Source organism: Heterodontus francisci, chromosome 8 (genome assembly GCF_036365525.1).
Source record: "Heterodontus francisci isolate sHetFra1 chromosome 8, sHetFra1.hap1, whole genome shotgun sequence".
In the NCBI taxonomy this organism is placed as follows: Eukaryota; Metazoa; Chordata; class Chondrichthyes; order Heterodontiformes; family Heterodontidae; genus Heterodontus; species Heterodontus francisci.
In genome coordinates, this window is record NC_090378.1 from 38,894,091 (window position 1) to 38,909,741 (window position 15,651).

At 41.3% G+C, this 15,651-nt stretch overlaps 1 protein-coding gene across 3 annotated transcripts in view; it reads left to right on the forward strand.

The window, feature by feature from the left end:
- The window catches only part of eif2b3 (eukaryotic translation initiation factor 2B, subunit 3 gamma), a 167,601-nt gene that overhangs the window by 99,040 nt on the left and 52,910 nt on the right, over positions 1-15,651 (forward strand). For all 3 annotated transcript variants that reach the window (XM_068036980.1, XM_068036981.1, XM_068036982.1), the window contains one exon: positions 14,338-14,465. In XM_068036980.1, coding sequence (XP_067893081.1) covers positions 14,338-14,465 — 128 coding nt within the window. The remainder of the gene's footprint in view (positions 1-14,337; positions 14,466-15,651) is intronic.

The following is a 15,651-nucleotide window of genomic DNA, read 5'->3' on the forward strand; positions in this document are numbered from 1 at the left end:
ATTAGAGTTTAATAAATTTCAATCTTTCTTCTTTAAACCAAAGAAAGCCTGTTTGTACTGGTTTCTTTGCCTTATAATTGGAAAGTGATGAACAAGGACTCACCAAGGGGGAACTAAAAACACGGTGCGTTTAAAATAAAACCCTGTTACAGTAAGACCAGGTGAAGGCTTAAAGGGAACCCTAGACCTCTTTCTCACCTGATCGTAACAGAAATTTGGGTGCTAGCATCCGGAATTGACCCATAGACAAACGAGAGAAATTGGAAGTGGGAAGCCAATTGGTCCCAATCAAAAAAGAGCAAGATTAATACCGGTTTTCTTGTGGTTGTGCGTGATTGAATACTAACATGTCTGCAACTGACGCTGGTAGCTCTCCAAGCCAGGGTGAAGTAACCTGGGATAAGTTAAAAAGCACCGTCTATGAAGAAGTTGAGGAAAATGGCTGAGCAGTGCGGGATCACTGTACATGGCAAGGCTAGGATGTCTGAACTCCTAAGGCTAGTGGCCAACCATTTTTCCCTTGAATCTAAAGAAGCAGAAAGTGGGTTAGAAGCAGACTCCGACAGGGTATTGTTAGCAAGGATACAATTGGAACAGAGGAAACTTGAATTTGAGGAAAGAGAGAGAGAGAAAGAAAGAGCCTTCCAGAAGAAATATGAAAAAAATGAAAGGCAGGAGAGAGAGACAGAGAATATTCCAGAAAGAATGCGAAGAAAAAGAGCTGAAGTGGCTTGAGTTAACTAGGGAGCAACAGAGTAACCCCAGCGAAAGCATGGCCAATATGGAGGAGCATAATTCAGAGCTGGGTATAGAATTGTTAAAACTAGCTCATCTAATCTGTGTTCTCTGATTACTGACCCTCCTGCCATTGGAAACAGTTTCTCCATATTTACTCTATCAAAACCCTTCATCATTTTGTACACCTCTATTAAATGTCCCCTTAACCTTCTCTACTCTAAGGGCGGCGCAGTGGTTAGCACCGCAGCCTCACAGCTCCAGGGACCCAGGTTCGATTCTGGGTGCTGCCTGTGCGGAGTTTGCAAGTTCTCCCTGTGTCTGCGTGGGTTTTCGCCGGGTGTTCCGGTTTCCTCCCACAGCCTCACTTGCAGGTGATGGGTAAAATTGGCTGTTGTAAATTGCCCCTCGTGTAGGTAGGTGATAGGGAATATGGGATTACTGTAGGGTTAGTATAAATGGGTGGTTGGTCGGCACAGTCTCGGTGCTGTATCTCTAAATAAATAAATAAATAATCCTAAAATTCGATGAGGATGATGTAGAAGAATATTTTGTGTCTTTTGAGAAACTGGCAAGGCAGCTAAAATGGCCAACTGAGGCCTGGTCTCTTTTACTACAAAGCAAGCTAACTGGAAAAGCCCATGAGGTTTTTTCCCTGTTGCCAGATGAGCGTTGATCAAATTATGAACTGACCAAAAATGCTATCCTCGGGGCATATGAATTCGTACCCGAAGCTTATCGTCAAAAGTTTAGAACTCTCGAGAAGCAAGCTAATCAAACTTATCTGGAGTTTGAAAGAAGTAAGCAGCTGGCTTTTGACCAGTGGCTCAGGGCTGTTAAAGTACAGCTCAGCTATGAGAATCTCAGAAGTAATTCTGTTAGAGGAATTTAAATACAGTCTCCCACTGTCCATAAAGACCCATGTAGAGGAGCAGCTGGTCCAGAGAACCCAGGCAAGCGGCCGTTCTGGCCGATGTGTTTGCTTTCATTTATAAGTTGGTTTCCCAGGGAGAACCTTTCCTAATCACCCCCACAAATCCGAAAAGAACAAAGGGTGGGAAGGTGCTAGCGGCCCAAGCAGTCCTGGGAGAGAAAGTAAAGCAGGAGACACCGGGGGCCCTTCACTAACAAAAAAGGAAGGTGCTGTGAGCAAGAGTGAGACCCGGAGACCTATGTGCTTCCATTGTAATAAAACTGGGTATTTAAAAGCCGACTGCTGGAAAACCTGTAGAGTTAATCAGGGCACACCCGCTCAGTGAAGAAGCGACCCTGATGGAAAGCACAGCAGAACAAACTCTGGCTTTAACTGCAGTAAGAGTGAGACCCAGGAAGCTTACTATTGCAAGTGCAGGAAAATTTAATAGGATTCTTGAGGGTTTTCAAGGTTTTGTGTCTGAAGGGAAAGTAACCCCATACCTCTCGAATGGGACAAGCAAGCCCATAGTAATTCTCAGGGACACGGGCCACTAGATCCTTTTTACTGGGAAAAGGCCTGTCCTTTCCCCCAGAGAGTGCAGCGAACACCAGAATGGTGGTGAATGGTATTGGAGGGCAGTGTATGTCTGTACCTGTACACCAGGGGCACCTGGAGTGCGACCTAGTTTTGGGACCGGTGACCGTGGGGATTGTCCCTAGTTTGTCTGTGGACGGGCTTGACCTGCTCCTAGGTAATGATCTGGTGGGGGTGAAGGTGGTAGCCCCCCCAGCAGTGAAAAAAAGACCACCGGAGGTCAGAGAGACAGGGCAGTGGCAGGAGACGGACCCCTGCAGTTTCCAGAATGTATAGTGGATCCGGACATGATCAAACCAGCTCCCGCAGAGGAGACTGCATTGGCATTGCAGGCAGATGACCATGAGGTCTGCCTGTCCAAGACTTTATTTGGAAAGTTAGGAGACCCAGGAATGGAATAAATGAATATTCCTGAGCTGAGGCTCAGCGAGCTGACCCAGTATTGTGAGAGTTAGCATAGGCTGCCAAGTCTGGAAGTGAAGCAGAGGGAGTCCCTGATTGCTACTATTTTAAAGGATGAGGTACTAATGAGGAAATGGAGTTCTCCTCACAGACCTGAGAGCAAGGAATGGACAGTAGTTCACCAGTTAGTGGTGCCGCAGAAGTACCGTAGAGAAATATTAAGATGGGCCCACGAGACTACAGTGGCTGTACATGCCAGCATGCGAAAGACCAAAGCCTGCATAAGACAGCAATTTGACTGGCCAAAACTCCGTAAAAATGTGGTGGAATACTGCAGGAGTTGCCACATGTGCCAGGTTGAGGGGAAACTCCAACCTACAGTGAAACCTGCCCCCCTAAGTCCTGTACCGTGTTAGGAGGATCCTCCAGCAGAGTTTTTTTTAGTTTTTTTAGTTTTAGAGATACAGCACTGAAACAGGCCCTTCGGCCCACCGAGTCTGTGCCGACCATCAACCACCCATTTATACTAATCCTACACTAATCCCATATTCCTATCACATCCCCACCTGTCCCTATATATTTCCCTACCACCTACCTATACTAGGGGCAATTTATAATGGCCAATTAACCTATCAACCTGCAAGTCTTTGGCATGTGGGAGGAAACCGGAGCACCCGGAGGAAACCCCACGCAGACACAGGGAGAACTTGCAAACTCCGCACAGGCAGTACCCAGAATCGAACCCGGGTCCCTGGAGCTGTGAGGCTGCGGTGCTAACCACTGCGCCACTGCGCAGAGGGCTGGTGAACTGTAAGATACCCCCATCAAGAACAAAAGGGGAAAGGCAGACACAAACTGGCAAAAGTTTAGAAGGAGAAGGAAAAAGTGACACAGAGGGCAGGTTAAAGGAAGTCCGGGAGGAATCCCGGATGAAAACCCCTACTGTCTGGTCAGCCAACCCTGAAAAATGTGAAAAGTTCGACCCCACATCCTCCTATGTAAGTGCAGTCATTCGAAGCACCCCACCAGAGCTGCTGACAGCATTTACAGGAACCTGCAGAGACAAAGAAAGACCTCCTAGGGGGCACAGAAACAGAGGATGCTTTCTCACCTATTCGAAGTGCCACAGGGGAGTGCAATAGAGTCTACACAAATACCTGCAGGCAGGAGTGTCCCAGAGAACAAAGGGGAGATTAGCAAAGAATCCTCCCCCATAGTCGGAGAAAAAGGGAACCACCCATCCCCTCAAGTCAAAAGCCTTTGCATGACTCAGCAAAGCACTGAGCGAGTGTTCAGGATAGACCTGCCCACTATTGACTCTTGGGAAAAAAAATCCAATTTAGGGCCAATTAAATCTACCCCCTCCCCCAAGCCCCTTGTCAGACCTCAACAGGAACAAAGACCCTAGGCAGTCATGGCAATGAGCAAACTGAAGAAAAACTTCCCCAAAGAACCACATGTTTATTGGGATGCCAAAAAGGGGGCAATTAAAGTAGCACTGGCACCAAGAAAAGACAGGCCATTTTAATAAGCTTTAGGACTTGAGAATGAATGGAAATGAATGAGAGAAATGCATGTTTTTTTCCTGTATCTTATATATTTTCGCTCGACTCTTTTAATGACATGTGCTTTTCTCAAAGCGCATTTCATTCCCCTGGGTGTGGAGGTGTCATGCAAGCCCCCACCTACCAAGAATGTGGCACATTAATTTCACCACATGGACATTAAATTTCAAATTGTTGCTGGGAAGAAGGGAAGGCCTGTGACAAGGGGTTGCCAGGCCCTGGCTGGAGAGGCATTTTTGCTCATTAACAGACAGTGTTTGGAACAAAGGAGCTATCTTCCAACACAATCTACAAACAGACATGGTCAAACCGGTTAGATACATGACTAACCAGCTTGGCAGTCTGGGTTTTTTTCTGAATTGTACTGTTTGAACTGAGAGTCTGCAGAAAGCAGAATGCTGCTGGACTCGAGCAGACCTCCTTTCCTGTCATCTGCTCCCATCTCTTTCTCACAGAACTTCAAAACCCACTGAACACATATGAGCCCCAAGAGAGAAAAATCTCTTTACAGTGAGCAAAGTTTAAGAAGAATGCTGGGCTGCAATGAAAAACAAAATCTACCTACAATCAAGGACTACAGTGAGCTCGAAGAACCATAACAAAAAATCTTCAGATATTGCCTGAAACTTTTCCACTTTATTTCTTCTGCTCTTTTCTGTCCCTGTCTGCATGTGTGTATCGCGTATGCATGTTAAGGTGGGCATGTCGTGTATCCGTAGGCATTAACCGAATTAGAGTTTAAGTTTAATAAATTTCAATCTTTCTTTCTTTAAACCTAAGAAAGCCTGTTTGTGCTGGTTTCTTTGCCTTATAATTGGAAAGCAGTGAACAAGGATTCACCAAGGGGGAGCTAAAAACAGTGTGTTTAAAAATTAAACCCTGTTACAGTAAGACCAAGTGAAGGCTTAAAGGGAACCCTGGACCTCTTTCACACCTGATCGTAACACTTGAGTTTTCCAATGCCCAGCTGGCTGGCCTCCCACATTCTACCCTCCAAACCTGAGGTCATCCAAAACTCTGCTGTCCATGTCATAACTCACACCAAGTGCAGTTCAGCTATTATCCCACTACTCACTGATCTACTTTGGCTCACGGTTAAGCAATACACCTTGATTTTTAAATTCTCATCCTTGTTTTCAAATCCCTCCATGGCCATGCCACTCACTATTTTTATAATCTCCTCCAGCATCAGATATTGCGCCTCTCCAATTCTACCCTCTTGAGCATCCTTGATTTTAATGCTCCACCATTGACATCTGTGCCTTCAGCTAAACTCTGGAATTCCCTCCCTAAAGCTCTCTGCTTTTCTTCCTCACTTTCACTCTTTCCACCTTTTAAAATGCTTCTTAAAACCTACCTCTTTCACCAAGCTTTTGAAATCAGCCCTAATATCTTGCATGGCTTGATATCAAACTTTGTTTTATAATATTCCTGTGAAGTGCCTTGGGACATTTTGCTACGTTAAAGTGCTATTTAAATACATGTTATATTTCAGTAGTCAATAACATTGCCATGCTGTCGTTTAATTATTGGGTGGTTAAGAAGTTCAGATACTGGTCAATGCGAGGCACACTTACAAGAATGACTGGTGATGCTGTATCCAAGAGAATATCTAGTGCAAAACATGGAAAGTGTGACATTACCATGGTCCATACCATTCAAAAGTACTTTTGATTGGCCGAAACAGATAAATGTTGGTGCAGATGACAAAAACCTAAGATAGTATATTAAGGAAAGAAAGAACTTGCATTTATATCCCACCTTTCATAACACACTATTGTGATGTGCAAGCCTGACCTACCCAGCGAGTTAGTTCCTCAGCCGTGTGATAACACACCATGTAGATGAGCATTGCTCTAGGGCAAACCATATGTGCATATTCTTTGTGTATTAAAATAAATACATTTCAATCCATACACTGATATAAGCATACAAACCAATTTTCCTATTACGCATCTTTTTATAATAACAATTTTCACAATCTCAGTTACATTCAATGAAGCAGTATGCACCTCTTTTAGACAATCCCTTAATAAAATAATCTATATACATGAATGTTTTGAGCTATGTCCATCACACTTTGTGACGAGTCTAAATTTCTATGTCACATGGGGAACAAAAGGATTAAAAAGAAATAATTTCCTGTTAGTTTCACAAAAACATTCCCAACAGCAGAAAAAAATCCTTTGATCTTAGGTGTCTACGTATGCTGCAATCATATCTTGATGCCTTAAAGTAAAATGTCAGGTTACATCCAGCTTTCCATTAGCACCAAAATAATGCATTATGTATTATCTGGTATAATGCTTATGCCCTTATAAAACAGCATATCCTTTATTGTGAACAGGGCTGCAGGAAATGTGCTAGTAACAAAGTTTAAGAATAGGGAATGACTGTTTAAGTCAATAAATCTGTGGGTCAATTTGTGAGAGTTTAACCGCCCCCTTCCCCCCCCCGCACCCCCCTTCCCCACCTGTTCCCTATATCCTTCAATCCTGCCACTCTACTGAAACTTGTGTAGTTGCACGTTGGAACATGTTACTTCAGTGTGTTAACCTATCGCAGAATTTCAAGATTGTGCAATAAAGACTTTGTCAGTTCCAAAATGTTTGTAATAACGAGATTTGACTGCCTATATATATATTTTTGTATCCATTCCCAAATAAACATAATATACAGAATCATGTTGCCATCAAAGCTATAAAAAGCACTTTGCTGAAAGAGAACATAGGAGAACACTGTTAAATTTTATTTAATTTAATTTTTTAAAAAATGTATACTATTTTCTCAGATTTACTTAGGCCTACAAAAGCGTTCTGTCTCTTTGAAACTATGCAGTAAAGTATTTTTCCCATTTCTATTTTTGCTGTAAATGTAAAACTGTACAGAAATAAACTTAACTATACAAATGTTTATTTAAATTCCAACTTTTTACTAACAAAAGCAGTCAGATGAAATATCTCTTTAATAAGACCGAGCATACGGTATGCAGATGGCAGATATGTATTCGTGGTCTAAGGTCTGAGCCCCTTTGAGAAATTTGTTATTATTTCTTGAAATGCATCTTTCAGACAGCTGTATTTGGACCACCAGGCCCAGCATCTGATTTTGCCAGGCCCTCCCAGGCTTAAGGGCCATGCCAGGAAACCTATGTGACAGTTGTGATAAAGGGGTGCTCAGGGAAAAGTTAATAGTTTAGTCTGGGCCCCACCTTAATGTAAACCTAACAGGGCTTCCTTGTAAGGAGTTCACATACTGAAGCACAGACCTGCCCAGCATGCATAAAAAGATGTTTGACCTGTATGAAAGTTATTCAGAAGGGCTTGTGAATCTTTCACTCTCACTCACTGTGTTGATGGCCTTCAATAGAGACAGGTTGTCTGGAAAATATGAACATTGTACACAATGTTACATAATGCATATTGTTGGATGTACATTTGTACTTTCAAACCTGGAGGATAACCTAAAGTGTATTCGTAGTCTGGTTATATAATACAGAAAATGCAATAGAAACTACCACTTCCTTTTTTTTAAACTCGGAAATTAGTATTGAAATGTCAGGTGGCTTTGGTATCACTGTGTTTGTAGTAGTTTCCAATGAATTGAATATTGAGTTTAAAATGTTGAAAACCTATTGCTGCAGGTAATTAAAATAAGCATTGAGTATTGTTTTTAAAGTCTCCAGATTAGGAATCACTTATTTGATCTCATTTAGGCCACTGCAAATTACCCAGGGTTCCCAATTCAGTTAATATGCAAAGACAAGGAAACTAGGGAGGAGACAGCAGAGGTACTAGTTAGATAGATAGATTCCATAGAAGTGGGGATAGTGCCAGAGGACTGGCAAACAGCTAATGCCGTTGCTAAGGGAGATGGCACAAATCTTGGGAACTGTAGACCAGTCAACTTAATCTGTACTAAAATAAGTGATAGAAGAGTATCTGCAGACAGAAAATATAATTGAAAAACCTCAATGTGAATTCTGAAAGAATAAGTCATGCTTAACTAACCTGATAGAATTCTTTGAAGAGGTAATGAAAAGAGTAGACAAGGCTAATGTAGATGTCGTATACTTGGATTTTCAAAAAGCCTTCAATAAGCTATCACATGGTAGGCTCATAATGAAGGTGAGGGCAAGTGAAGTCAGGGGACTTGTAGCTGATTGGATAGCAAATTGGCTAAAAAGCGGTATAGTTAGTACTGACGAAGAATGCAACTTAATACAAGACATTAGAAAACATGCAAACTGGACAATTAAGTGGAAAATGAACTTGAATATGGATAAATGTGAGGCGATACACTTTGGTAGGAAAATAGAAACATCACCTACACCTTAGAAAATAAGTTGAATGGAGTTGAAGTGCAATGGGATCCTAGGGATACAAGTGAACAAATCACTAAAAGCTGCATCTCACATTAGCAAAGCGATTAAAAATGCTAACAAAACACTGATTTTTATTTTTAGGGGTATACGAGTTCTGTTGAACTTGTATATGACCCTGGTCTGTCCGCACTTAGAGTGCTATGCACAGTTCTGGTCTCCATATTACAAAAAGGACATAGAAGGATTGGAAGTGCACAAAAAGATTTACAAGGATGGTGCCATAAATACAAGCTAGTTACTAATAAATCCAGCAGGGGGAAAAAGGAGAAATTTCTTTACTCAGACACTGTTTAGAAATTGGACTATAGGCGAGTACATGAGAGAAAAAGAAATAGAAAGAGATGAGATAGATAGAATGGGAAGAGACTCCTGGAGTATAAACACCAGCACAGACTAGTTGGGATAAATGGCCTTTTTCGGTGCTGTATCTTCTATATATAAAGTAATTTAAACTGTCAGAATGTGTGTGTGAATTTGGGTTACACCATGATTGGAGTTGTCTGTGATGTCCCTCACTGAGTTGGTTGCTATTAGTCACTTGACTCACATAAATAATGGCCACTTGGGCGAAGAGTTAGATAGCAATGCATGGAACCATACTGCAACAAAGGAGTCAATGCCTTCTCAATGTATGTACTGTTCAACCTGTAGAACTTCTGCCAGCAACAAAAGTACAATAAACAAGCTGTGTGCATTTAATCGATTTATCATTTAAAATCAATGGGTGGTGTTGATTAAGTGAATTGAGGTTTACAAGCACAATTTTTTTAATGCATGGTATGAGTATACAAAAAATGCTGTAAGTAGGTTTAATATGAAGAAAAGTCAGCCAGCCATCCAGAATGCAGCTAAACGTGGCCAACAGCACATGCTGTATATTAAGCACCGTTTGCTTCATTTCTCACAAGAATTGCAAGAGAAGCAATGTCAAGCTACTTTTTTCTTCTGTTATATCTAAACGCAAGGATTACACCATTAATTTGTACATGTCTATTTTAGGCAAATGTCAGAGTTGTGATTACTTTCAAACTGCAGAAAATACTAAGTATATCTGTAAAAGAAGACTGAATTAAAAAATGTCAGGTTATCATGTGTAGGTTTGGAATGTGAAATTTTCTTTCTTTTACAAAAAGAGGCAAGTTAGATACCAGAGCTGGAGCTTTTTAGCAAGGGTCAATCAAAAAGGTTGATTTGGAGAGAAGCAGAGAGGCCAAAAGAAAATGAGCGACCAACAACATGTATCTGTCTCTAAACTGACCATTTCACTCAGACTATAAGGATATCTGGTGTGGAAAATATGACACTGGTGCAGTGGAAGGGTAGATGTATTTCTGAAGCTCACTTCTTACATTTTGATGTGTAGTCGAAAACCAATTTCACTCTCCGTGTCCACACCTACACATGATAGCATGACATTTTTTAATTCAGTCTTTTCTTTTACAAATATACTTAGTATTTTCTACAGTGTGCAAGTAACCACAACTTTGATATCTGCCTAAAATAGACATGTACAAATTAATAGTGTAATCCTTACGTTTAGATATAACAGAAGTAAGAAAAAAATAAAAGTAGCTTGACATTCCTTCTCTTGCAACACGTGAGAAATGAAGCAAACGGTGTTACTATATTCAAAAGAGCATATGATGTTGGCCACGTTTAGCTGCATTCTGATAAAAGGTCATCTACCTGAAACGTTAACTCTCTTTTTCTCTCCACAGATGCTGCCAGACCTGCTGAGCATTTCCAGCATTTTCTGTTTTGCATTCCTTTACTGTTGGGTCTACATTTGAAGACTATTGAAAATTCTGTCTGAACTGTATCACCCTTAACATACATGAGCCTTCTTTGTATTTTCAGGCCCCCTGCAGTTAATTTTTTAAAGAACTATTTGGCTGCTTTGATTTTCAAAAATGGTTATCCACAAGGACACAGACTGAAGGTTCATGCTTATGATTCTCCCATATTGATAAATTGCTGAGCTTCATTTCTCTCCTTTCCTGAAGGTGTAGGTTTGGTGCTTTAGAACAGCTCCATGAGTTCTGATGTCCTCTGATATTGTGTGAGCCACAACAGTGAGTGTTGGCATCAGATTGGACGATGAGAGAAAACCAGAAGAAACCACAGATAAAGATCAACTCCAGCTAAAATTCCATTCCCTAATCCAAGAGTTCGAAGACAAAAGTAGTTCCCTACCATCACCCAGCTCATCAGTTAATTCAGCAGCACATGGAGTTCAAACCTCAGACCTTCTTGACCTGAATGGCCCAACAACGCACTGGATAAATTCAGACCATTGTGAAAGCACATAACCTGACCATATTGAAAGTTTTCATTGTGCATGGTCAAGGATTTTAAAAAAATTGTTCTGGAAGTAAAATACAGTGGCTGCATTATTTCTATTTGTAATACACCATGTGCACTAATTTATACGGTGTAATGGACCAGAAATGGGTGTGAAGACCCATTACTCTAGATCTCCACCCTGCAGGTTTATGGAGACTTTTCATATGGGAAGGAAACTCCCACTTGAAACAGACAGGAACTGCATTATAATAAAGTAATGGCAGATGATGTGATTTCATCCTGTACGCTATTTTCTGTTTGTACATGCAAGACACCTAGTGCATATTTTGCTACAATTGTACAGGGCATTGGTGAGACTGTGCCTAGAGTACTGCGTACAGTTTTGGTCTCCTTACTTAAGGAGGGATATACTTGCATTGGAAGCAATTCAGCGAAGGTTCGCTAGGCTGATTACTGGGATGAAGGAGTTGTCTTATGAAGAATGGTTGAGCCTATACTCATTGGGGTTTAGAAGAATGAGAGGTATCAGAAAGATGAGGAATTTCTTCTCTGAGGGTCATTAATCTTTGGAATTCTCTTCCCCAGAAAGTAGTGGAGGCTGGATCAATGAATATATTCAAGGCTGTGTTAGATAGTCTTTTGATCTTCAAGGGAGTCAAGGATTATGGGCGGCAGGCAGGAAAGTGGAGTTAAGGCCACAATCATATCAGCTATGTGTTTATAGTTGTTGGGAAAACTCTATATAGTTACAGTGTTAGAGAATTAGTTGATATTAAAGCCATTTTTGTGCAATTTTCTTATTTTTTGTTTCTTTTCCCCCAATTGCCACTTAGGTTTTCATGGACCTTCTTGGTAATTGTTTTTTTTCTGTAGCTCCAATATTGTCATTAATAAATCTTCTGTTAGGGAACCCTATATATTGTAGCTTCTTGGAGAGGGAGGAACAAGAAGAACCGGGCCAACAAAGGGATGCTAAGCAGGTTAGTCTGCACCAGGCATTGTCATGTGTCCATTTGCGACATTGTTAGAAGCAGGTCCACACATCTTGGTTTGGCTGAGGATTAGTACAATTCCCAAGGGAAGCCATAATATCAGATCTGACAGCACAAGTAAATATGTAGTTGCCTGACCAACTCTAGTTCTGAATGTACGTTGAGAAACTTCCCATACATAGTATCTCGTGCTTTATGTGCTATTGCACAAATTAAAGCAAACCCCGAATGATCAACAGCCAGTAAAACCTCAAAAATTGCACCAGCCAATATGCCACTAACCATTTCTACAGACCTTTACATATCCATCTGACAATGATCATCTGGAATTCACGGGCTCAGGGTCAATATTGACCCAGGTGCAGAATGTGCTATCTGTTGTAAGGATACCTGCAGCTAACGTACAGAGTAGTGCTGGTACAGCCAGTGACAGTAAGGGTAGCTATGGTGTACAGCTTTGATTCACAAACTGGGCAATCCTCCTTGAAATCACTTCCTGCAACACCATCTCCACTTCATCAGCCTTCAAACTGCACATTGGGCTTTCATTCCCTTTTTTTGAGGCATTTTAGGCTTTCTCCCCTTCAGTCTCAGCAAAGGCTGCCAATGGCTTGAGATGCATTCTGAACCTTTCTAAAGGCAGTAAGATTTTTTTCTGTCCCTCTGTTTTACCATTTCTCTTTAATTGCCTATTCCTTTCATTTCCACTCTTTTCCTGCTTCTACCATTAGTGTGCTCCCCACATACATCTAGATCTCCACCTAGAGCTATGAATAGTTAGGCAAGTGCAGTAGTAGCATTCTTGTGAGTTCAAGTCTCACTCTAGGACTTAAGCACATAATCGATGTTGGTGTGCTGCGTTTAGTTTAATTTAGAGATACAGCACTGGAACAGGCCCTTCGGCCCACCGAGTCTGTGCTGACCATCAACCACCCATTTATACTAATCCTACACTAATTCCATATTCCTACCACATCCCCACCTGTCCCTATATTTCCCTACCACCTACCTATACTAGGGGCAATTTATAATGGCCAATTTACCTATCAACCTGCAAGTCTTTTGGCATGTAGGAGGAAACCGGAGCACCCGGAGGAAACCCACGCAGACACAGGGAGAACTTGCAAACTCCACACAGGCAGTCGCTGGAGCTATGAGGCTGCGGTGCTAACCACTGCGCCACTGTGCCGCCCCTAATTGTTAGATATGAAAGGTGCAAGTTCTTTCCTTAAATAATATGATCCACAAAAGTTGTGTGCTATTAGAAAATTACCATTCTGCTGAGATTTGCTCTGATCATTTAAAACTGGCAACAGTATATCAAAATCAGGGACAATCATTGCTCATGATAAATGTGTTCACATATACCAGGACAGAAAAAGGGATGCTTTATTGGCTGCTTCTGTATATCAGTATGAATTAATGACTATATGATCCCTTTATCCCATCAAGACTTGCCTATTTACTGATGCAAAAATGACTTTTATTCCATTTTACCTGATTAATACTGTATTTTGTATTTGGCTTTCAAGGAGATTGTATTCAGGTAGTGAGGACACACCTGTGCTGATATATAGGAGCAAGCTGAAAGAGGGCTGTGCTGTTGTCGCTGTGCAATGTGCATCTCTGCAAATAAAAGCTTGGCTCCAGTATTCTATCCTTCACCAAAATAAAAGCAAAATACTGCGGATGCTGGAAATCTGAAATAAAAACAAGAAATGCTGGAACCACTCAGCAGGTCTGGCAGCATCTGTGAAAAGAGAAGCAGAGTTAACGTTTCGGGTCAGTGACCCTTCCTATTGCTGTTCAATATTCAGTGTATTAACACCTAATCTGTACTAATGCTTTGTCTTTCAACACACCATTAACATATTGTTTGCCTTTGCTCCGTGACCTTTTGGTCAGCTATGTGGCCTGGTCCAATCTAGCCCTCCTTTGTTATCTCTTGCCCCACCCCCACCTCACTTGCTTATAATCTGTGACTTTTCTAATATTTGTCAGTTCCGAGTGACTGACAAATATTGCTGAGTGGTTCCAGCATTTCTTGTTTTTATTTCTATCCTTCACCACCTGGCTATCTGAGTTTTAACAAGATGCTGTATTTCATGTGTTTTATTAAATTACTGTGAAGACCTGTTTTATTCTGCTTTATTTATTAGCCAACTTTGTGCCAGGCTTTTTTCAGTGCTTGTTGCCACAGTAAGATATAAAGGAATAGCTGGCACTGACTTTCCTATAAGGAAGTACCTTGCTTCCAATCATCAACCTGCCCCGGTTTGCTGCTTTATCCTGGCAGCCCATCAATGAGGCATTCTCTGTGGGAATATTGCAGTGAATAGCCTACATCTTGACTTCTTGCACATCATCTCAGTGTACTATGGCAACAGATCATAACTGTGCAGGGCACTCTTATTTATCAGTAATGATGACATTTCTTCTTCAAAGGTCTTTCACGTCAATTCGGGGTGAGCTGATTCCATATCTGGTCCGAAAGCAGTTTGCTGCTCCTAGCTCTTCACAGCTTTCTAAAGCTGAAGCTAACGAAGCTCAGAAGAGAAACCCCAAATCTATAGGTTAGTTGAATGAGCTGTGTTGGATTTAATGAATGTTGTCTATATGGATTTTAAGAAAGCGTTTGACAAAGAATCACATAAAAGGTTGGTTAACAAAATTGAGGCTCATGGAATAGGAGGGTCAATGTCACCTTGGATAAAAAAAAATTGGCTTAAGGACAGAAAACAGTGAGTTGTGGTAAATGGTTATTTTTCAGACTGGAGGAAGGTAGACTGTGGTGTTTCCCAAGGCTCAGTGCTAGGACCACTGTTTTTTATGATATATGTTCATGACTTGGATCTTGGAATACAGAGTAAAATTTCAAAATTTGCTGATACCAAACTTAGAGGAGTGGCAAACTGAGGAAGATACCAGTCGACTGCAACAGGGCATAGATAGGCTGGCAGAATGCGCAGCCACTACATAGCTGTGTGAGATGATGCATTTTGGCACACAAAACCTGGGAGAGTTACAGGATGCAATGAGCTTATTGTCTCACTGTTACTTTAACTAATCTGGAGGCAGGAAGGAGTTGGGGAGCTATATCATCATCTCCTTGAAAGAAACTGACCATTGGTCACCACGTACTTTTTAAATGCAACTTGAGAATTATGATTAGTTTTAGCATTAAATATTTTGCTTCTGTCTTCACTATAGAGGATACAAAAAACATTCCAGTAATAGCTGTAAATCAGGAGGTGGAAGGAAGAGAGGAGCTTTGTGAAATTAGAATCACCAGGGAAGTGGTACTGACCAAACTGATGGAGCTAGGGGCTGACAAGTCCTGGGGTCCTGATGGGCTTCATCCTAGGGTCTTAAAAGAGGTGGCTAATGAAGTAGTAGATGCATTGGTGTTAATTGTTCAAAATTTGCTAGATTCTGGAAAGGTTCCATCAGACTGGAAAGTAGCAAATATAACCCCTCTATGCAAGAAGTGGGGGAAGGCAGAAAACAGCTAACTATAGATTAGTTAGCTTGAAGTCTCTTGTGGGGAAGGGGTTAGAATCGATCATTAAGGAGGCTATAGCTGGGCACTTAGAAAAACTCAAGGTAATCGGGAATAGTCAGCATGGTTTTGTGAAAGGGAAATCATGTTTAACCAATTTGTTGGAGTTCTTTGAAGGAGTAACATGCGCTGTGGATAAAGGGGAACCCATTGATGTACTGTACTTGGATTTCCAGAAGGTACTTGACAAGGTGCCACAA